The sequence below is a fragment of the Budorcas taxicolor genome, chromosome 1 (assembly GCF_023091745.1).
Source record: "Budorcas taxicolor isolate Tak-1 chromosome 1, Takin1.1, whole genome shotgun sequence".
Lineage (NCBI taxonomy): Eukaryota > Metazoa > Chordata > Mammalia > Artiodactyla > Bovidae > Budorcas > Budorcas taxicolor.
The window spans coordinates 6,951,239-6,972,764 of NC_068910.1; the positions used below are offsets into that span (position 1 = coordinate 6,951,239).

Genomic DNA, 21,526 nt, shown 5'->3' on the forward strand with positions numbered 1-21,526 from the left:
CCGTGAAATGTTTCTGCTCTGTTCCTTTGTGACCAGGAAAGCATGTCTTGTTTTTTCCATCTTATTCTCCTGCTCTTTTGATTCATAACCCAGAACATCAAATTGGCCCGATGTGGCTGTTCCTGCCAGAGGTTTCCTAACGTTCCTTCACATCTCTTGATTTTTGGCTCCCCCTTGGGAGGAGGAACTGTGGAAGAAAGGCAGGCATCTGGGAGGGAGGCAACCAGCTGTTCTGGGTCCCAGGCTACCAGCTGCCCCAGGTGTGACGTGGGGCCACCTGCTCTTCCAGTACTGAGCCCCGGGGCACCTCTGAGGGCCCTTCCTGACCCGAAGTCCTGTAGCCGTGGGTCCAGTTGGATTCCTGGATCTTGGCTGGTCAAGTAGCAAAGGGCCTGGGCCTCAGCGTTATCCACAGTGGCAAGAGCCTGGAAAGGCAGAGGGCTGACCCGCCAAGCCTCTCATCCCCCTTCCAGGCCTCTACAGAATTAAAAAACAACTTGTTTTGTTTAGTTACAGTTGTATTTTCAGTTGTAAGCAGTAATCATTTTTTACTTCAGGCATGCCAGAAAATACATTCAACTAAAACAAGAACCACAGATCCCTGACTTGCCTTCTGTCCTTAGAATAATCAGTGTTCAAATTTTCTGCAGAAAGTTTCTCATCCCCAGTAGTGGCCAGAGCTCATGTGATGCAGGATGGGTCATGGCTCTTGGCCCTTTGACCAGATGTAGAAGCGTTTACTGAGCTAGAAGCCACTTTGCTCCGCAGGGTGTGTCTGATGAAAGGGAGTTTAGGAAGGACTTGAAGATGTCCTTTAGGAAATAGCCACACATGGGGAGAGAGTGGCATTAGAGGTGTCACCCACCCCGGGAGCCTTGAGGCTCTGGTCTAATTCTGACTTCATTTGTTTTTGGCCCTGCTGGGTCTTCCCTGCTGCGTGGGCTTCTCTCTAGCTGCAGCCAGTGGGGGCCACTCTCTAGTTTCAGAGCACAGGCCCCTCACGGCGCTGGCTTCTCCTGTCGCGGAGCATGGGCTGTAGGGCGCACGGCCTCCAGCTGTTGCAGCGAGTGGGCTCAGGAGTTGAGGCTCCCAGGCTCTAGAGCAGAGGCTCAGAAGTTGTGGTGCACGGGCTTGGTTGCTCCGCGGCATGTGGGATCCTCCTGGATCGGGGATCGAACCCATGTCTCCTGCATTGGCAGGTGGATTCTTTACCACGGAGCCACCTGGGAGGCCCTCTCAGTCTAATTAAACTTGGGGTCCCTAGCGTGGGTGACAGCAGGGGGCCTAGCCGCGGGACTCAGTGAACTTGCTTTTGCTGGCACATCCCAGGACACTTTGAAGGGCTCTTGTGTGTCTGGGTCTCAGTGTTTCTAGGTCTCAGGCTTAGCACGGGGCCGGGAATAGTGGCCTTGGGGCCTGGCCCTTCAGGCCCCTCGTGGGGCCTGGGTGGATGTCTGTTGCAGGAACGGAGGGGCTTCACTTAGGCTGTGGAGGGGGAAAAGGAAAGGATGTTTACCTGGGTTGTGGCTCTGAGGTAGTTTTGCTAAAATTTATTGAGCAAGTTGCTCTGTGTCAGGCACTTCGCTAATCATTTCACACGCATTAACGTGCTTAATCCTTCCAACAAGCCTATCTTATGATCCTCGTTTTGTGGACGGGGAAGCTGAGGTACACGGAAGTGAATTAACCTGCCCAAGGTATCTATTAAGGCGGTTTGCTAAGCCCGGGATCCTGACCTGCATGCTGCACTGGCCCCCGGCTCCTGGGAGCACGGTGGCTTTCTGACGGAGGGACCTCAGGGGGGCATCATGGCCACGAAGAGGTCAGGCCTGAGGTCTCGCCCTTTGCAGGTGGAGTGATGAGGAAGGCAGGCCACGGCGGCGGGATGCCTGGGGTGGCTCGAGGGGCACATCCCCCTCTCGCAGCCAGGTGTGCCCTCCGGTTCGTCTTCAGGCCAGGAGCCAGGGGCTCCTATCAGCCCCTCCCTGCTGGGTGGTGACACAACCATGAAGGCTCAGGGGTGTTAATACATAAGTGGGCTGCTCAGGAGTCTAGAGTGCCCGTAACCTGTCAGGCCCCGGACTTCTGTTCCCAAAAGAGTATGGGTTAGGGCGAGCGGGCCATGCCATCGGTAGTGCCCTGTGACACCCCCAAGTGTTGTGCACAAGGATGGGGCTGTGCCAGCAGCCAGGGTGTCTTGGTCTCAGGGTCAGTATCAACCCCAGGCCGTGTGTCTAGATGTTTAAACCCAAACGTCGGACGAAGCTACGCTCAGTCCATCTGGCAAACCGAACAGAAACTGTACCCTAAATGAAAACAGGCCTCCAAAATTTCCAAGGCGTGTCAGCTGCAGGGTTGTGCCTGCCAGCAAATACTTAGATCTGTGTCAGGCTTTGTTTCTCATCTGTCCCCTCTCAGGGAAACCAGCTGGACGGAGAACCTCAGGGTCATGTTGGAAGGCTGGAGGCTCTCTGCCTGAGTGTTTCTGAGGGAATACTTTAGAGCCAGGTTATTTTTACATTTCGAGAGCCACGAGTTTAGACTTGGCCGAGCTCTCCCCTCATCTGTTCTGTTCTGTGATTCGTCTCCGCGTGTCCCGGGGGAATGTGGTCTGGTTACTCCCGGTCACTGGAAGTTAGTCAGGAGTCCTTCCCCCTGACACATGTCTTTGTAACATATAGAAGGTTCTGGAAGCCTTCCGCAATGCTGTCATTCACGAGGAGGGGACGTGAGTTCTGTAGCTGGTCCTGGGAGGTCTAGTGACTCAGGTCTTTCAGGACCTTGTAAACAGGGTCCCCATCTTATAATGCAGCCCTGAGCCAGGGTGCACCCATCACAGCAGCCCTGGGCCTGACTGCATGTGACAGTCACCTCAGCTTCAGAAGACAGTAGCAGATTGGCCTTTTGCTGCCTGGGAGCCTGACAGCGGCTTCCCTGTTCGGCCGAACCTCGTGGTGAGCCGGGTTTATGGTTTCCTTTCAGCAGAGTGGAGCCAAGTCGTGGCCGTGTTTGCTCACAGGACAGGCAGGGCTGGCCCCGGGGAGGAGGTCAGGTTTCCCATCTGCCGGAGCATCTCCTGTTCTGTCCCCCTCTCCCCATCCTTGGTTCGCGTTGCTTCCTGCTGGTGCAGTCAGGTGGTGAATGTAGAGAGAGGCGGATTTCAGGGCTGGGCCCCAGCGCGTTTGCTGACAGCTACAGTCATGTGGAACATGCTGGCGGCAAGATGCGGGCCTTCTGTGCCAGCTCGGACACCCTGCTCCACTTGGCTGATGGGGACTGGAGGGCCTGGGCTCCTAATAATTCTGATTCCTCTTCTGTGCTCCGAGCCTCCAGAGCTGGTTTTGGGTTCAGGGCTGTTGGCTGGGAGGAAACGCCTGGCTCTAGGGGTGACGGTGTGTTGGAGGTGGGACCCAGAGACTAGGTGGGGGGCGTATGGGCATCAGTTGGATGGAAGTGGGTCCCTCGCTGGCCTGCAGAGAGCCCAGCCACAGAGCACAGAAGCTGGAGTGGGGAGGGTGTGATAAACAACAGATGCGCCCTGGGCAGCAGGCCAGTGGGTGGTGATGACAGGCACTTCTCCTGGTTGACCCGCCACGTCCCTCCGTGAGATCACATCCCAGCAGAGGTGACGGCGAAATGCCCTTGTCCCCCTGAAAGTGCTTGGTCATCATCAGCCGCGCACATGAACTCAGAACTGCTTTCTTTTGGGAAACAAAATCGGAGCTCTGTGATAAACCAGCTCTTCAGAAATAAGGAAAGGACTTCCCATGTGGTCCAGTGGTTAAGAGCCCGTCTCCCCTGGTCTGGAAGCTGAGATCCTACACGCCTTGGGGCAACAGAGCCCTCATTCCATGAGGAAAGCTCCCAAGTGCTGCAACCAAGACTCAAGGCAGCCAAATAAATAAATATATAATTTTTTAAAAAGAAATAGGACAGTGAGGAAATCGAACCAAACATCGATTTAGTGACAAGATTCAAAATACAAAACCCCGGGCCTGGTCTATAGAAGTTACGCGTAAAGTATTTGTTGAACGAATGAATCATGGAGTGGATTTATCGTGTTATGCCCTCAGAGTGAAAAATGGAAGTGTTTTGGGTATGATGCCAGCAGGCTGATACGCAGCAGATGCTGCGGACACAGTTTTTTCCTGTCGCTTGTGCCCGGTGGTAGCTGTGACACCCCGTGCTGATGTCTGTCAGACCCTGACCACCGATCTGAGCAGAAGGGTGAGCTTATTGAGCAAGGACTTGGGTGACATGGCTGGTGGTGGGTGGGCTAGTCTGTAAGCCTGGAGAGGTCCTGTTCCCCGGGGCAAACCTGAAGCGTGACCACATTTTGCCGAGAAGGGGGTTTCGGTGGGACGGCATGGAACTTGTGTGCGTCTCTGGATGGTTTCCTGTCTTGCTTGGCTGGGTAGAGCTCTGGAGTCCTGAAGCAGAGTGGTGGGTATGAACCCCAAATAGAACGCTGACTTTCCTGTGCCCAGAGGAAAAACCTAACCTCGTGTTTCCTCTGGGAGCAGTGATTTGCTGTTCACAATTTCGGCTTCCCTGGTGGCTCAGTGGCTCAAAGAATCTACCTGCCAATGCAGGTGACGTGAGTTTAATCACTGGCTCGAGAAGATCCCTTGGAGAAGGACATGGCAACCCCCCCAAAAAAGAATACCCAAGTATTCTTGCCTGGGAAATCCCATGGACAGAGGGGCCTGGCAGGCTACAGTCCATGGGGTTGCAAAGAGTTGGACACAACTTAGCCACTGCACAACAGCAGAACAGTTTGGTGTTTGTGGTGACTTCATGGCGCATGAGTGCCTCGCGAATAGTGAGAATCTACTGTAGCATTCTTTTGTCTGCCTTACTTCACCCAGACGATGTCTGAAATTAATTCCTGTGGCTGCCTGTGTCAGTGGTTGGCCCTCTTATACTGCCTAGTAATACCCCGTGGTGTGAATACACGTTTTTGTGTTTCCCTTTGAAGGAACTGTGGGTTCTTTCAGTGTAGGGCCATGATGAATACGTCTGCTGTGATCAGTTTTGTGGACATATGCGCTCATTTCTCTGGGGCACATATCTAGGAGTGGAAATGCTGGATCATATGGTAGGAGTGCGTTTAACTTTTCCAGCAGCTGCCAGAAAGCTTCCCAATGTGGCTGTGCGCTGTAGCATTCCTGCCAGCAGTGTGAGAGCCCCTCCTGTGCAGTGTGTGTATATGTGTGCAAATATCTTTAATTGAAGCATAGTTGATTTACAAGATTCTACTGGTTTAAGGAATACAACATGATGACTCAACTTTTGCAGATTATACTGTTATAAATTATTACCAGGTGATGGCTATCATTCCCTGTTGTCTGCAGTATACCCTTGTGGCTTATCTGTTTCTTTGTGTGTGTGTAGTAGTTGACATCTGTTAGGCCCATACCCCCTATTTGTCCCTCTTCCTTTCCCTCTTCCCTTGGGTAACCGCAGGGTTGTTTTCCGTGTCTGTGAGACTGTTCTTGTTTTCCATATGCGTTCACTTGTATTGTATTACTGTATAAATGACATCACACAATATTTGTCTTTCTCTGTTGGATTTGTTTCACCAAGTAGAATATTCTCTAGGCCCATCCATATTGCTGTAAATGGCAGAATTTTGTTCTTTGTAGTGGCAGAGTAGTATTCCATTGTGTGTTGGGGGGTTACATCTTCTTAAATCCATTCATCTGTTGATGGATGCTTAATCTGCTTCCGAATCTTGGCTGTTGTAAATAGTGCTTCTGTGAGCACTGAGGTGTGTGTATCTTATTAAATTGTTTGTTGTTCAGTCGCTCCACCGAGTCTGACTCTTTGTGACCCCATGGACTGCAATACACCAGGCTTCCCTGTGCTTCACTATCTCCCAGCCTTTGCTCAAACTCATTGTCCATTGAGTCCATGACACCATCCAGCCGTCTCATCCTCTGTCGCCCCCTTCTCCTCCTGCCCCCTGTCTTTCCCAGCATCGGGGTCTTTTCCAGGGAGTCAGTTCTTCACATCGGGTGGCCAAAGGACTGGCGCAATATTCAGGGCCGATTTCCTTTAGGATTGACTGGTTTGATGTCCTAGCAATCCAAGGGACTCTCCAGAGTCTTCTTGAATTGGTGTTTTCATTTTCTTCAGATATTTGCCTGGAATTGGAATTGCTGGGTGGTGTGGTGGTTCCGTTTTTAGTGTTTGGTGCAACCTCTGTGCTGTTTTCCATAGTGGCTGCACCAGTTCTACGGCCGTTGACTTGACCTGTCTCTGGAATTTCTTTGGGCTCTGTTCTGCTTGTCGCTTTCTAAACCACCTGCTCTGCAAGCTGGTGTCACTTGGCTGATACCCTTCCAATTTCTTCTGTTGCAATATCTTTGCAAGAGATTTCCATCCCTTTTTTGGTAGTTACTATGCCATCTTAAGGGTTTGATTTTTTTTTTTTCCCAGCAGCTTTTCTCTTTGGTTTTTGTCATTTTAAAACCGTTTAAACAAACACAACTGACTGTAGAAAAGTCAGAACATAATAGACAAAAATAATAATATTGACGTTGACCAAAAAACTTTGTTTGGGTTTTTCTGTAACATCTTATGGAAAAACCTGAACGAACTTTTTGGCCAAGCCAATTAAAGGCGTCCATCATTTTACATAGGGATAATCATGCTTAAAACAGACTATTTTATTGTTATTATTTTTAACCTGGTATTATTTTTTAAGTATTTATTTATTCATTTAGCTGCACCGGGATCTTCGTTACCACGTGCAGGATCTTTAGTTGCAGCATGTGGGATCCAGTTTCCTGACCAGGGATTGAACCTGGGTCCCCTGCATTGGAAGCACAGAGTTGTAACCATCGGATCACCCAGGGAAGTCCCAAGACAGACAGCTTTTTCTTTTTTTTCCCAAGACAGACTGTTTTAAATGCATAGATATTTAGATTTTGGCTAGAATTATAGTGGTTGAGGGGTCTCCCGGGATGTCACAGAGCCAGAGTGCAGAGGCGCTTCCCACTTCTGTCGCTTGTTGGAAGCGGCACTTCTGTTTGATTTCTGGAACTTCTTGGGGATTCTGTGTCTTTCCAGCTGCTGGCTTGATTTTTCTGCAGGGTGAGCAAGCAGCCAGTCTAACTTCATGCAAGTTATTAAAGAATCAGAACTGAGAGCCTGGAGCCTCTCCCCCTGCCGCCCCCCACCAACTCCATGCAGCAGAACACCCCTCTTCTCTCCTGCGTGTCACCCAGCAGTCCAGGGAGCTCAGTCTCAAGTCGGCCAGTTCTGATCGTTAGGAAGTCTTCTGTTTGAGCTCCCATCTTCCTAGAGTTGACCCAACTGGCCTGTTCAAACGACCAGGTCCTATCACTGCTGGGCTCAGACTCCCCCTTCCCCTCTTCCCCATTCCACACTCTCAGAATTGGAGCCGTTGTCCAGCCAACCTTCTCTCCTCCACTTCCTCCCTTCTGCCGGTCCGTGCGTGATGGACATCACCATTCCAGGCTCCTCTCTCTGGCTGGCTTAGTTGTTCAGGCCTCTCCCGGAAAGATGTCTTGGTTCTTGGTCGCCAGGAAACTCACGTCTGTTCCGTGCCTCACAGGTAGCTCATCCGTTCTGCAGATTCTAAATGGGATAGTCTTTAAAAGCAGTTATTTTGTCTTTTCTCTAAAAGGGGAATGTGTTACATTCTCAGTCGAGCCTACAAGTGACCTCCGTTTTGAAACCACCGTTCCCACGCACGGCTCAGACTGTTTAGGAAGGCGTGACTTGCAGGGGTTTCACCCATGCCGCTTCTCAGGCTCCCCGCAGCCCTGCAGCATGCCCAGGACTACTTCCCCGTTTTGAAGATGGGAAAACTGAGCAATGAAGTAACTGGTCCAAGATGGCTCACTGGCTCAGCCACAGAACCCATCAAAGCCTGCTTCCAGACTTCCTCTTTGTTCTAAAGGGAAATCTTTTGCTGGGGTTTCTCTCCCACCAGTCCTGAAGCTGGAGACTCATCCAGCCCAGCTCTCTGCTCCTCTCTCCCCAGGGGAGGGAGAGGGAGGATGGGATGGGAGGACTCTGTTTGGGAACTGCAGAGACAGAGGTGTCCCCTCAGCATCACAGTTCCACCGGCATCTTTCATTTGTCTTGTTGTTCTTCTCCATCACACCCTTTTCTCATCTTGGGTGAATGTGAATCTTTACCATCTCTAAAATCAGTTTTGTTATTTCTAAGGAAAGTTCAAGACTTGATTTCTTCCTTGGAAAAAAGGATTTTTATTCCCGTTCCTTTCTGGTTGCACATGGTTGAGCTGTGCCTCTGGCATCAGACCTTTGTATGAGACTTCTCATGCCTGTGTGTGTGTATGTTAGTCGTTCAGTCGTGTCTGAGACTCTTTGCGACCCCATGGGCTGTAGCCCGCCAGGCTCCTCTGTCCATGGAATTCTCCAGGCCAGAATACTGGAGTGGGTAGCCATTCCCTTCCCCAGGGTATCTTCCCAACCCAGGGATAGAACCCATGTCTCCTGCATTGCTGGCAGATTCTTTCCTGGCTAAGCCTACCCGAGGTCACTCATCTCAGAGCCTCTCTGTGTCATGGCGGTCCCCTCAAATGCATGGAGCCCTGTGGGCAGGAGAGGAGCCGGGGGAGTGTGGCTTTGTCCGTTCATTCATTCACTTATTCATGCAACCAGCAAATGTCCGTTGAGCAGCTACATGTCCTGGGCAGAAACAGTTGCCCCCGCCCCACCCAGTGCAGTTAGAACACAGTGGGAAACAGAGGGAGCTCAGATCTGCACCCCCTGCCCAGAAGGACTCAGGAGTTTTGTGAGGTGTTTGGAGCATGGGCGACTGTCAGGAGAGCGGCTGATACGTTTTAATTCTCAGTCTCAGGCCTGGAGGAGACTAGGAAGGAAAAACACCTTCCCTGGGAAGGGAGGGAAGGAAATGGACTTTTCCTGGGCACCTCCCGTGTTCCAGGAGCAATTTCAGGCACTTACATGATCTCAGGTGATCCTCAGAGTTACCCCATGAAATGTGCATGCTATTAAAATTCATTTGGCATGTGAGGAAATCACGCCTGAGCCCAAGGTGAGATTTGAACCCAGGGTTTATGCCCAAACTCATGCTTTTCAGATCCACCACGGGGTAGGGGGTGGGGAGGGGTGCTGGGCCATCCTCAGGCTCAGCAGCAGTGGACCCTGATTCTGGAGCTCTCCACTTCCTGACCTGAATGGTGTTTACACAGGAGTGCTTATTGTGTGAAAAATCAAGCTGTAAACAATGCTCTGTGGGGTTTTCTTCATGCACGTTATCCTTAAGTGCGTGCGTGCTAAGTCACTTCAGTCGTGTCCGACTCTGCGACCCCATGGACTGTAGCCCACCAGGCTCCTCTCTCCATGGGATTCTCCAGGCCAGAATCCTGAAGTGGGTTACCGTGCCCTCTTGCAGGGCATCTTCCTGACCCAGGGATCGAACCCCCATCTGTTCTGCATTGGCAGGCAGGTTCTTTACCACTAGCGCCACTTGGGAAGCCCGGGCTGCTTATGCTACACAGCTACTCACTTACCTAAAAATCCAGGTTGCACGCGATACGCTTACACTAACAAATTACTCACTGTTTATTTAAAATTCACGCTTAACTGGCCAACCAGTAGTTTATCTGATAAGCCTTGTTTGAGCTGAGATGGGAAGGAGGTGAAAACACAACTGAGCCTCATGTGAAAAATCAAAGGATTTGGAGGCCAAAGGCAAGAAAATAATCCAGGAGAAGAGCAGATGGGGGCAGGCTGGGGATGCTGAGATGCCAGTGGGACACGGAACCATGTCAGGACAGGGTTGTGTGGAATAATCTGACAGGGAAGGGAGCAGTGATGTAAGTGCCATGCCATTCTGCCTTCGAAATGGGTTCTGCTGGAGGTTGACATTTGTTCCAGTAGTTTATGTTTGTGCAAAGATCCTGGGAAACAGGCCCAATTTTGAGCCTTCTCACAAGGAAGAATGATGTTAAAAGTGAGCTACCTTGAGAACCAGTCTTCAGAACAAATAATAGAAATGGATCGTCACCCAGTTGTTGCTGTTGTTTCATCGCTAAGTGGTATCCGACTCTTTCGCGATGCCATAGACAGTAGCCCGCCAGGCTCCTCTGTCCAAGGGATTTCCCAGGAATAGGGTGCAATTTCCTACTCAAGGGGACCTTCCCGACCCAGGGACCGAACCCACATCTCTTGCGTCTCCTGCAGTGACAGGTGGATACTTTACCTACTACTAGCGTCATCTGGAAAGCCCATACTTAGGTGTACTGGCTGCATTTCAAGGGCTCAACAATCACAAGTGCTGTCATCATGGACAATGTAGAACAGAACATTTTCTTATCACAGAAAAAGTTCTGTTGGATGGCAGTGCTGTAGAATATGATTTTTTAAAGTTATGTAGTACTCTTGCCTGGAAAATCCCATGGATGGAGGAGCCTGGTGGGCTGCAGTCCATGGGGTCGCTAAGAGTCGGACACGACTGAGCGACTTCACTTTCACTTTGCACTTTCATGCATTGGAGAAGGAAATGGCAACCCATTCCAGTGCTCTTGCCTGGAGAATCCCAGGGACGGGGGAGCCTGGTGGGCTGCCGTCTATGGGGTCGCACAGAGTCGGACACAACTGAAGCGACTTAGCAGCAGCAGCAGCAGCAGTATTTAACTTTCCCTCTTCATTTGGGTACTTAAATTGTTTTCAGTTATCCATACTGAAGTATTTTAATACTACTTTGATGACTATTTTTGTTTTTTTATGACAGCTTTCCTGAGATATAATTCACATGCCATAAATCCGATCCGTTGATTGTGTACAATTCAGCAGCCTTTAGTATATTCACTGAGTTGTACAACCATCACCATATCTAATTTAGAACACATTCATCCCTCCCCAGAAGAAAGCCCGCTACTTAGCAGATTCTCCCTGACCCCCTGTCCCCAAGTCATCTACTTACTGTCTCTGCATATCCATTTTGGGCAGCATCTTTTTTCTTTTTTTAACCTTGTTAAATTCTTGGTCCAGTGGTGTGAGATTATTCAGTTCAGTTCAGTCAGTCGTGTCTGACTCTTTGCGACTCCATGAATCGCAGCACACCAGGCCTCCCTGTCCATCACCAACTCCCAGAGTTCACTCAAACTCACGTCCATCGAGTCGGGGATGCCATCTAGCCGTCTCATCCTCTGTCATCCCCTTCTCCTCCTGCCCCCAATCCCTCCCAGCATCAGGGTCTTTTCAGATGAGTCAACTCTTCACATTAGGTGGCCAAAGTATTGGAGTTTCAGCTTCAGCATCAGTCCTTCGAAAGAACACCCAGGACTGATCTCTTTTAGGATGGACTGGTTGGATCTCCTTGCAGTCCAAGGGACTCTCAAGAGTCTTCTCCAACACCACAGGTCAAAAGCATCAATTCTTCGGTGCTCAGCTTTCTTCACAGTCCAACTCTCACATCCATACACGAACACTGGAAAAACCACAGCCTTGACTAGATGGACCTTTGTTGGCAAAGTAATGTCTCTGCTTTTGAATATGCTATCTAGGTTGGTCATAACTTTCCTTCCAAGGAGTAAGCATCTTTCAATTTCATGGCTGCAGTCACCATCTGCAGTGATTTGGGGGCCCCAAAAAATAAAGTCTGACACTGTTTCCACTGTTTCCCCATCTATTTCCCATGAAGTGATGGGACCAGATGCTATGATCTTCGTTTTCTGAATGTTGAGCTTTAAGCCAACTTCTTCACTCTCCTCTTTCACTTTCATCAAGAGGCTTTTTAGTTCCTCTTCACTTTCTGCCATAAGGGTGGTGTCATCTGCATTTCTGAGGTTATTGATATTTCTCCCAGCAATCTTGATTCCAGTTTGTGCTTCTTCCAGCCCAGCGTTTCTCATGATATAGTCTGCATAAAAGTTAAATAAGCAGGGTGACAATGTACAGCCTTGACGTACTCCTTTTCCTATTTGGAACCAGCCTGTTGTTCCATGTCCAGTTCTAACTGTTGCTTCCTGACCTGCATACAGATTTCTCAAGAGGCAGGTTAGGTGGTCTGGTATTCCCATCTCTTTCAGAATTTTCCACAGTTTATTGTGATCCACATAGTCAAAGGCTTTGGCATAGTCAATAAAGCAGAAATAGATGTTTTTCTGGAACTCTCTTGCTTTTCGATGATCCAGCAGATGTTGGCAATTTGATCTCTGGTTCCTCTGCCTTTTCTAAAACCAGCTTGAACATCTGGAAGTTATTCAGGCTTGTATTTAATACATGGTGCCCCATAGCCCTCCAGAAAGGCCCTCCACGTTTATGCTTGCACTAATGGTGAGTGAGGATGTCCTTTCCTCTCCACCCTCCGTGACACTCTTATTATTGTTTTTACCATTGATTTTCATCTCTGCCCCCGAGACAGTGAGGAGTGGCATCCACCTTTGCATTTGGCTCCTGACAGGGTGGATGGCGTCACCGACTCGATGAACATGAACTTGCCAAACTCCGGGAGATACTGAGGGACAGGGAGGCTTGGTGTGCTACAGGCCATGGGGTCACAAAGAGTCGGACACGACTTAGCGACTGAACAGCAGCAACAAGGTGGAACACCGTTTCCTACGCTGACCGGCTGTTTCTGTTTCAGGTTAGAGTTGAGAAAGACACCTGGGCTCTGGAACAGGGAGGATGTCAGTGGGCAAGCCCAGAAGCCACAGCTCAGGGTGCCCTGGGGGCTCTGGGGGAGTTGGGTGCAGGGTTTTCTCGGAGATACCCTGAACTTTTTTTCCTCCAGAGAGTGGAAGGCAGGGAACAATTCAGGCCAGGGGATGGGCTTGACCCGGAGCAGAAGCACGCCTGCTGGTACTCTGGCGAAGCAAGCTCGAGCTTAGGGTACTGGTTGGGAAACTGCGAGACACTCCCTTTCCCGCTGCAGCGAGGTGAAGCCATCGTTGGTTCTGAGTAGCTTTGAGAGTGCAATGACCCTGTAACCCCGAATGGCCTTAAATACTTCCTTTGCGGCCTGGTGAGAATTTCATCCCTTGACCTGGGCACTACAGGGTGTGTGGGAGAGAGGGCAGGCAGGGGAGGCCCAGGGGCCAGGGAGTGTGGGGTTGGGTGTGTCCTCCGCATCCGGGCTTTTCCGCCTTGGCCGCACCTTCAAGTCAGCTGAGGCCTTGTGGTCCCGTCCCCAGACTGGAACCTGAGTCTCTGGAGGTGGAGGGGTGGCCGTCCACTCTGATACCTGCAGCCAGACTTGAGAAGTGGTCATCTGCCTGGGAGGCAGGAGCCCAGCTCCCACTGCCTTGGGGGATTTTTCCATGAGCTTATATGGTGACTGGTAGAAGTCTGTTGCTGGGGCCATTCGTCTGGTTCTGCCCCAAATGCTTGGCACCTCTTCCAGAACCTATTGACCTCCAGGTCCATAGGCTGCGACCTTCTACTGAGAAAAGGCCTTGTTCAACTTGCATGCAGACTCAGTCATTCAAATCTGCTCCCCCAACCACTCCTAACCGGACTGCGTGCCCTGCACCTGCCCTCAGCCTCTCTTCAGTGCAATATGTGGTCCGTGGCTGTGTGATGTCATGTGACTCACAGCACCTGGATAAAGCTAAAAATGATGCCCCCCGCCTTCCAGAGGCCTCCCGTCCTCACTGGGAGGGGAGCGGTCACCTGGACAAGGCCAGGTGTGAGCTGGAGGGAATGGTTTGCCAGGCCAGTCCCATCAGCTGGCCCGACGGCGTCTTTTTATTTCAGACCTCATGCTAACAACGAAAGGTGCCGACTCGGCTGTCACCCAGGTTGGCTGTGTGTCAGTTGAAGGATGGCTGCAGGGTCCTCAGCCCAGCTGTCCGGCTGTCTGCAGGAAGGAAGCAGGAATTCTGCTGGAGCCAAAACCTCACACTCAGGCTGCTTTGCCAGCCTCCTGGTTTGTAAATCCTGCCTTTGCAAGCCACGGGGGAACATGCCGTGGCCCTAAACCCAATTTGTTTTTTGGCTCTGGGTATGCAGGAGATCATTTAACGTCAGTTCAAGATCACTTACTTCACGTGGAACGCTGCCTAGGCTAGGCTGGGTGGTGTCTGCATTCGATCAGTTATGCTGCGTAACTGCTGCTCAAATAATCTTCCTGGAACTGTCTCAGGGGCCCGAGATGTTCCAGGAGGCTCTGTCCCACCTCAACCATCATGGTTTCCCTTTTGTCTGTTATATATACTCGCGGCTCCACTGATACTTTTTTTGAGAAACGTTTTTCCCCCTCCAAGCCATTTGAAAGCTGCTATTGTACACCACGAGAGTTAGACCAGCTTGAATTAGTCTATAAACCAAAGATTTTCAAGATACTGGATATCAAGCAAGGATGGACAACAATCCTTGAGGGATGGGAAGCAAGTGGGGCAAGCCTGGGAGACTCCTTGAGTTAAATAAAGCTGTGAAGACTTCCCTGGGGGTATAGCAGATGAGAGTCCGCCTGCCAGTGCAGGGGACACAGGTTCGATGCCTGGTCTGGGAAGATCCCGGATGTCACAGGGCAGTTAAGCTTGTGCACCATACCTACTGAGCCTGCCTGGTGCAGCCCTCGAGCCTGCACACGGCAAATACTGAGCCTGCTTCCTGCGACTCCGGAAGCCCGTGGGCTCTGCAACAGGAGGGGCTGCTGCAAAGAGAAGTGTCCATCGCTGGCTGGGCTTTTCTCCAGTCTGGTGAGCGGGGACTACTCTCCAGCCATGGCGCTGGGCCTTCCCTTGTTGAGGAGCACGGGCTCTCTCTGGGACACAGGCTCAGTAGTTGTTGGGCATGGGCTTAGTTGCTCCATAGCCTATGGGACCTGCCCGGATCAGGGATTGAAACCATGTCTCCTGCATTGCCGGGAGGATTCTTGACCACTGCGCCGACAGTGGCTCAGTGACTCAACCCCTCATTGAGTCTTGTTTTGGGGAAAACAAACAAACAAACCTCACTTCTGTTTTGCCTCTATACTAGTGCTTATGCTTCTGACACCAGATATACGGTTTTCCCCACGTCAACCAATTCTCCAGCACCAGTCGGGTGTCCTACAGTTCAGTTCAGTCTGGTGCTAGTCGGGGTTAGCACAGCCCTCACTGGGTAAGGACTCAGCCCTAACAAGACGGTCCCCTCCCAATTTGTCACCTGTGCTTCCCAGAGGCCAGCTACAAATCAGAGTTCCCACCACCCCCCTCCTTGGGTTTGATAATTGGCTTTAATGGCTCACAGAACTCAGGGAAACACATTTGCCAGTTTATTACAAAGGGTATGATAAGAAATATAGTCAAACAGTTGGATGAAGAGATACATAGGGAAAGGCCCTGAGTAGAGGGGCTTCTGCCCCGGGGAGTCAGGGTATGTCCCTCTCCTGGCAGATATATGTATTCCCCAATCTCAAAGCGCTCTGAACCCTGCCCGTTGAGGAGGCTTCGTCACATAGCCAGGATTGATTAACTCATTTTCCAGCCCCTCTCCCCTCGCTGGAAGATGGAGGGGTAGAGTTGAGAATTCCAAACTTGGAAGCCTGGCTTGGTGTTTCTGGTGACCAGCACCCAACCAGGAGCCCACCCAGAACCTCCTCAGTAGAACCAAGGATGCTCATTTTGCCCAGGACGTTCTGAGAGATTTAGGGGCTCCATGTCTGGAACTGAGATCAAACTGGGGAGCTGAGGGCAGAAATTGCGCTGTATATATTGTTATTTCACAAACGCGAGCCTCTGCTCAGCGCTGGCCCCTTAGTGAGCTCACAGCGCGAGACTTGGGTTGATGTTGGTCAGCTCACCCATCAGCATGGGCAGATTCTGGTTTCCCAGCTCCCTGGATGACCATCCCCCGAGGGCAGGGCCAGAGTCAGCTTGCTCACCATCCTGCTGCCAGCGTCTGCAGAGAGCCTGGCTCCGAATGAATGGTGGAGAAGCACTGGTGGGTAAATCCTTCAGCTGCAGTGTCCCCGGCAGAAGGGCAGGAGGAACAGAGGGTCTCTGCACTGGGGCGGGGGGCGGGGGGCCTTGGGATGGAGGCTCTGGGCAGGAAGATGGCCTTGGATGTATAGGATGGGCCAGAATGGGAGGTGGCCCGGATGGCCAGTGGGAGATCTGGGGCGGAGCTTCCCTTGAGTCTGAACGCCTGAACAGGTTGTGTGTTGGGCAGTGGCGGGAGGGTGGTGATGAAGGAGCCCCCTTTGGGGAGAGGGACTCCACGTGTGTGGCAGGAATAGCCGCATGACTGCCAACCAGATGGGGATAACGGGACCTTTGAGTTAGAACTTGGGCTCAGATCCATCTTTCAAACCTGCCAGCAGCGTGACCTTCATCACAGCACCTTTATGGAACTTGGGTTTGAGAAAGGGGCGCACACCCTACATTCACTGAACGAACAAGCCCTGCCTGGGGTCTGGTAGGAACGTTATTTCCTAGAATATGAAATTTACTTCAGTATTTTTTTCCCCCATGCCAAAGGAAGACTGAGTCTATTTCCTGCCCGTGAAGTGCTTTGCTATCCATTCACCGCAAGCCGCAGGGGTGAAACGCTTTCCTACCTCCTCGGCTCCTCGGGGGACCTCCTAAGTCCGTGACTGAGTGTTTAGAACACAAGTGGCTTCCTTCCTTGCTTTGTATCTGTGCGTGGTGCTCCAAGTGGTGAGAAAGGATGTCGGCAGCCCCAAGGAACGAGAGAGAGTGAGGGGGAGGCTGAAGTCAGTAGGTCCCAGCTCGCGGACCAAGAGGAAGCCAGAGAGAGTGTCTCCCCACGGGCTGCAGGAGCAGAGGAAGGCCTGATGTGGAGAGATAACGGAGCAGGAAGCCAAGGGGGGGCCGGGCAGTTGTCAGTGTCCACTGGAAGACGCTGCCGTCTGGCCACTCTATGAGCAGGAGCAAGAGGTGGTCTGATTTTATCCCCCAAGCCCGGAGCAGCTGAGTTCACGGCATCCTGAGTCAGCTCCATCCCTCTGACTCAGGAGGTGTATCCCGCCTCTCCTCATGGTCTTCAGGGGCCCCACGCTCACCACGAGGCTGGGTGGAAGTCTGACCACGCTGTTGAGTCTCAGTGCTCCTCTGCGCTTTGCAGCCGGCATCTCTGTGGGGCTTAAGCACGGAGACCACGGTGATGAAGAGGGAAGAAGGGATGTGGAGCGTGGGGAGGTTCTGTGTCCGTGAGCAGAACCACACTCAGGTTGCTTTGACGTTCCTTCCGGGCTGCTTTGAGCCGGCTTTGGTTGCTGCCGGACAAACCAGCCTTTGTTGCTCTTTGTAAAGATTTAGAGTCTACTTCCAGGGCACTTGGGATGGGTGATCTGAAAATCTACCCCAGAATCACCAAATAGTATTATTGATACCTCACCGTGGTCCAATAATTGCCATTCAAGAGAAAGTTCTCCCCCCATCACTGTGTTTATACAGTGGCCCCGGAAGTGGTCAGTGGAGGGCCATGCCATCCATTTCCATTTTGATGTATGTTTGTTGAGGGCACACGAGTGTACCTTGTGAGGGACTGCAGGTGTTCAGAGATGGTAAGACTGAATCTCTGTAAAAGGCGCTCAAGGGGATGTGGGTACCCCAGGTACAACGGGTGAGGGCCAGGGCAGAGGGCAGGCAGCATGGGCTGTGCGTGGAGCTGCACAGAAATTGACTCAACTCAGCGGTTCTTCATTGAACACTTCCAGGGTCATAGCTAAGACATGGCCCCATCTTTTTTTTTTTTCTGGTTGGAGGTTTTGTTTTATTTTACTTTTTAAACATTCTTATTTATTTTTTACTGAAGTATTGTTCATTTATAACATTGTGTTAGTTTCAGATGTGCAGCAAAGCAGTTTGGATTTTATATGTATGTATAATATAGTGAAAGTCGCTCAGTCGTGTCCTACTCTTTGTGACACAAGAGACTGTATACAGTCCATGGAATTCTCCAGGCCAGAATACTGGAGTGGGTAGCCTTTCCCTTCTCCAGGGGATCTTCCCAACCCAGGGATTGAACCCAGGTCGCCCGCATTGCAGGCAGATTCTCTACCAGCTGAGCCGCTGTATACATTCTTTTTCAGATTATTTTCCATTGTAGGTTGTTATACGATACTGAACGCACTTCCCAGGGCGGTGTGGTAAATCCTTGTTACCTATTTTATATGCAGTAGTGTGTACCTTGTCATTCTTTCTTGCTCGTTGGAGGCAGCTCTGAATGTGCCAGCAAAGGATTGCAGTTTGCCCAGGATGGATGTACTTCTTTTATTTACTTGGCTGTGTTGGGTCTTGACTGCGCATGTGGGCTATTTAGTCGCAGCATGTGGGATCTAGTTCCCTGACCAAGGGTTGAACCCGGGCCCCTTGCATTGGGAGTGTGGAGTCTCAGCCCCTGGGCCACCAAGGAAGTTCCAGAATAGATGTAGTTCTTGACTTACTTGAGCAGCCTACGTTGTATATGAAATAATCAGACAAAAATACACGCTGCTGCCTCTGAGTTCTTTGGAGTTTTCAATTTTATCATGCTGTTGGCGAGGTAAAGAAATACCAGCTGTCCAGCAGTTTCATCCTGCATGTGTGTTTGCACACACACTCACTCACACACACACACACAAACACACACACGCACACACATACACAGGCAATTTCATAGCCAGTAAGAGAAGATGGAAGGGAAGCACCTTGGGGAACTTGCTGGGGTGTTGGAAATGTTCTGTATCTTATTTGGGGTTTACATTACATAGGTTGCTTGTCAAAACTCATCGGGTGATAGACTTACAGTTTGTGCATTTCACTGTTTGAATTTTATCTTGAAAAGGATAACTGTAAGCAAATAATGAACTCTTATTAATGATATTCAAACTGAAGTGTTTGGGATGAAGCGGACTGCTCTCTGCATCTTACTGCGAAATGCATCACGAATTGGATGGCAGGGTTGACTGAGGGGCGGGCAGCGAAGTACTAACCATTGTAGAATGGGGGTCATGGGCACATGGGACTCTTCTCCATTTTTCTTTTCATGCTTAAAAGTTTTCATAATAAAATGTTGAAACAGAAGAACGACAAATAACCACCACTTGTGATCCCTAGAGCTGTGCACAGCGAAGTCTCTCGGGAGCCGGTTTCTCAGCTGACACAGGACCGTCCTTACAGACGGCCGCACCTGCTTCCTAAGGGAGTGATGGTGAAGCGGCGTGCGGGTCCTGGGCTTCTGTGTTCTCTGTGGGCCCGGTGGGGTTGGAGCGGGTGCGCTTCATTTCATGGAGGCTGTGTCAGCTTGGACTTCCTTTGAAGGTGAAGTCATTTATCAGCTTGGAATGATAAGAACTTTGAAACACAGGACTTTGGCCCTGTAGGCAGAATGTGGCTGTGAGTGTGCAGCCCGAGAGCAGCCTGGCAGATTGGACAGAGCCAGGAAAGGCTGGCTGAGCCCCTGGTTGCCCTGCTGGATGCTAGGGGAGCTCTTCTTGTTTTTTGGCTATGGCAGGTCTTTGTCGCCGAGCAGTCTTTCTCGAGATGCGGTCTGTGGGCTTCTAATTGTGGTAGCGTCCCTGTTGAGGAGCACAGGCTCTAAGGCGCACAGGCTTCACGAGCTGTGGCTCTCGGGCTCTGCAGCACAGGGTCAGTAGTTGTGACTCATTCACTTAGGTGCCCCCCCGGCCTGTGGGATCTCCTTGGACCACAGATCGAACCCGGCCTGTATTGGCAGACCTATTCTTTACCACTGAGCCACGAGGGAAGCCTAGAGGACCTTTTAATATACATTTAAATTTTGGAAAAATTACATATGTTTATTTGTATTTTATATAAAAATTGTATATAAGTATATAATCAGTTTCTCAAAAATTGTAACACTGTACAATACATTTAAACAGATCCAGGGGAATTCCCTGGCAGTCCAGTGGTTAGGACTCGGTACTTTTAGTGCCGTGGCCTGGGTTCAATCCCTGGTCAAGGAACTAAGATCCCACAAGCCGCTCAGCATGGCCAAAAACAAAAACCAGATAAAAATACCTTCTGAGACTAGACTTTTTTCGGCTGTAAAGCAATGTAAGATTTTTTTTTTCTAATACAGAAGATGCAAAGCGGTGAAATGAGTCATAATTTTATAGTTTCGGCGTATTTCTTTCCTGAATCTTTTTTTTAAAATTCATACATTATTTACGTAATTGTAATTTTTTTTTCATTTGACTATAATGAGGGAGTTCTTTGGGATGGAGATGCCAACACCCCCCTGTATGTGGATTGACCCACGTAAGGGACCACATAAAGGGAGCAGAGGGTGGGCGTGGGGCGCAGGCGGGGGAGCCTGGAGCTGAGACCCAGGGGCCAGGGTGGGGGCAGGAAGGAGCACTGGGCGCGCCATCTGATGGGCCTAGGGCTTGGGGGCCTGATCGCTGTTTGTAAAAAGTGAGGTTAGTAAGTCCCCGTTGGTGGTTCCCATTGAGACTTAAAGGAAATAATTTGAAGTTGGCCAGCCTGCATATTGGGCTTACCTCATAGCTCAGTTGATAAAGAATCCGCCTGCAACGCAGGAGACCCCGGTTCTATTCCTGGGTTGGGAAGATTCACTGGAGAAGGGATAGGCTACCCACTCCAGTATTCTTGGGCTTCCGTTGTGGCTCAGCTGGTAAAGAATCTGCCTGCAGCGTGGGAGACCTGGATTCGATCCTGGGTTGGGAAGATCCCATGGAGAAGGGAAAGGCTACCCACTCCTGTATTCTGGCCTGGAGAATTCCATGGACAGAGGAGCCATGGGGTCGCAGAGTCCGACACGACCGAGCAGCTTTCAGTTGGCCAGCATATCTGGCCTGTGTTAATCATGGTGCAGCGTTTGGACGCTGTCTTGTAACGGTGGGAGCCTTTTTAAATTTAATACTCATTTGTTTGGCTGCACCAGGTCTTAGTTGATGCATTGGGATCTAGTTCCCTGACCAGGGACTGAACCCAGGGACCCTCACTCCCCTGCATTGGGAGTGAGGACTTTTAGCCACTGGGCCACCAGGGAAGTCCCTGGTGAGAGCCTTTGAAAGCTTTGGACAAGGAAGAAGATGCAAGAAGTGGAGGTTTTCTGAGCATTAACGCGCTGGTGTGGAGGGAGCGTGGACACGAGCCCAGGGCTGTTTCCTGCAGCGGAAAGGACTGAGAGTTGAGAGACTGATGGAGGGAGAGGGCGAGAGAGAGACACACACACATTCTAGAGGAGTGACCCTCGGGATTTGGGGATGGGCTGGTTGTGGGGAGGGCTGGGTATCTTGCTTTTGTCCGTTGATTTTTATTGACTCACATTACAGTGTTTCTCTCCCCACTCACTGCTGTGTTCTTTCCCTTGCAGGAGCCTGTGTGAAATGCAGCAAGGGGGTGTTTGGGGCCGGCCAGGCCTGCCAGGCCATGGGGAACCTCTACCACGACGCATGCTTCACCTGTGCGGCCTGCAGTAAGTGTGTGTGTGCGTGTGTGTGTGTGTGTGTGTGTGTGTGTGTGGAGGGGTAGCGGGGGCCCAGGGTGAGGAACAGGAGGACCAAGGAAGGGAGGAGACAGAAGAGCATCCTTCCAGGAGACACTTGGCCCATGTCCCTGCGTGGTCCCGCGGGAAGGCAG

The 21,526-nt window shown here is 50.9% G+C and overlaps 1 protein-coding gene across 1 annotated transcript in view; it reads left to right on the plus strand.

The window, feature by feature from the left end:
• Positions 1 to 21,526, plus strand: part of LIMD1 (LIM domain containing 1) — a 73,301-nt gene that overhangs the window by 11,207 nt on the left and 40,568 nt on the right. The window contains exon 2 of the mRNA XM_052656607.1: positions 21,261 to 21,362. Coding sequence (XP_052512567.1) covers positions 21,261 to 21,362 — 102 coding nt within the window. The remainder of the gene's footprint in view (positions 1 to 21,260; positions 21,363 to 21,526) is intronic.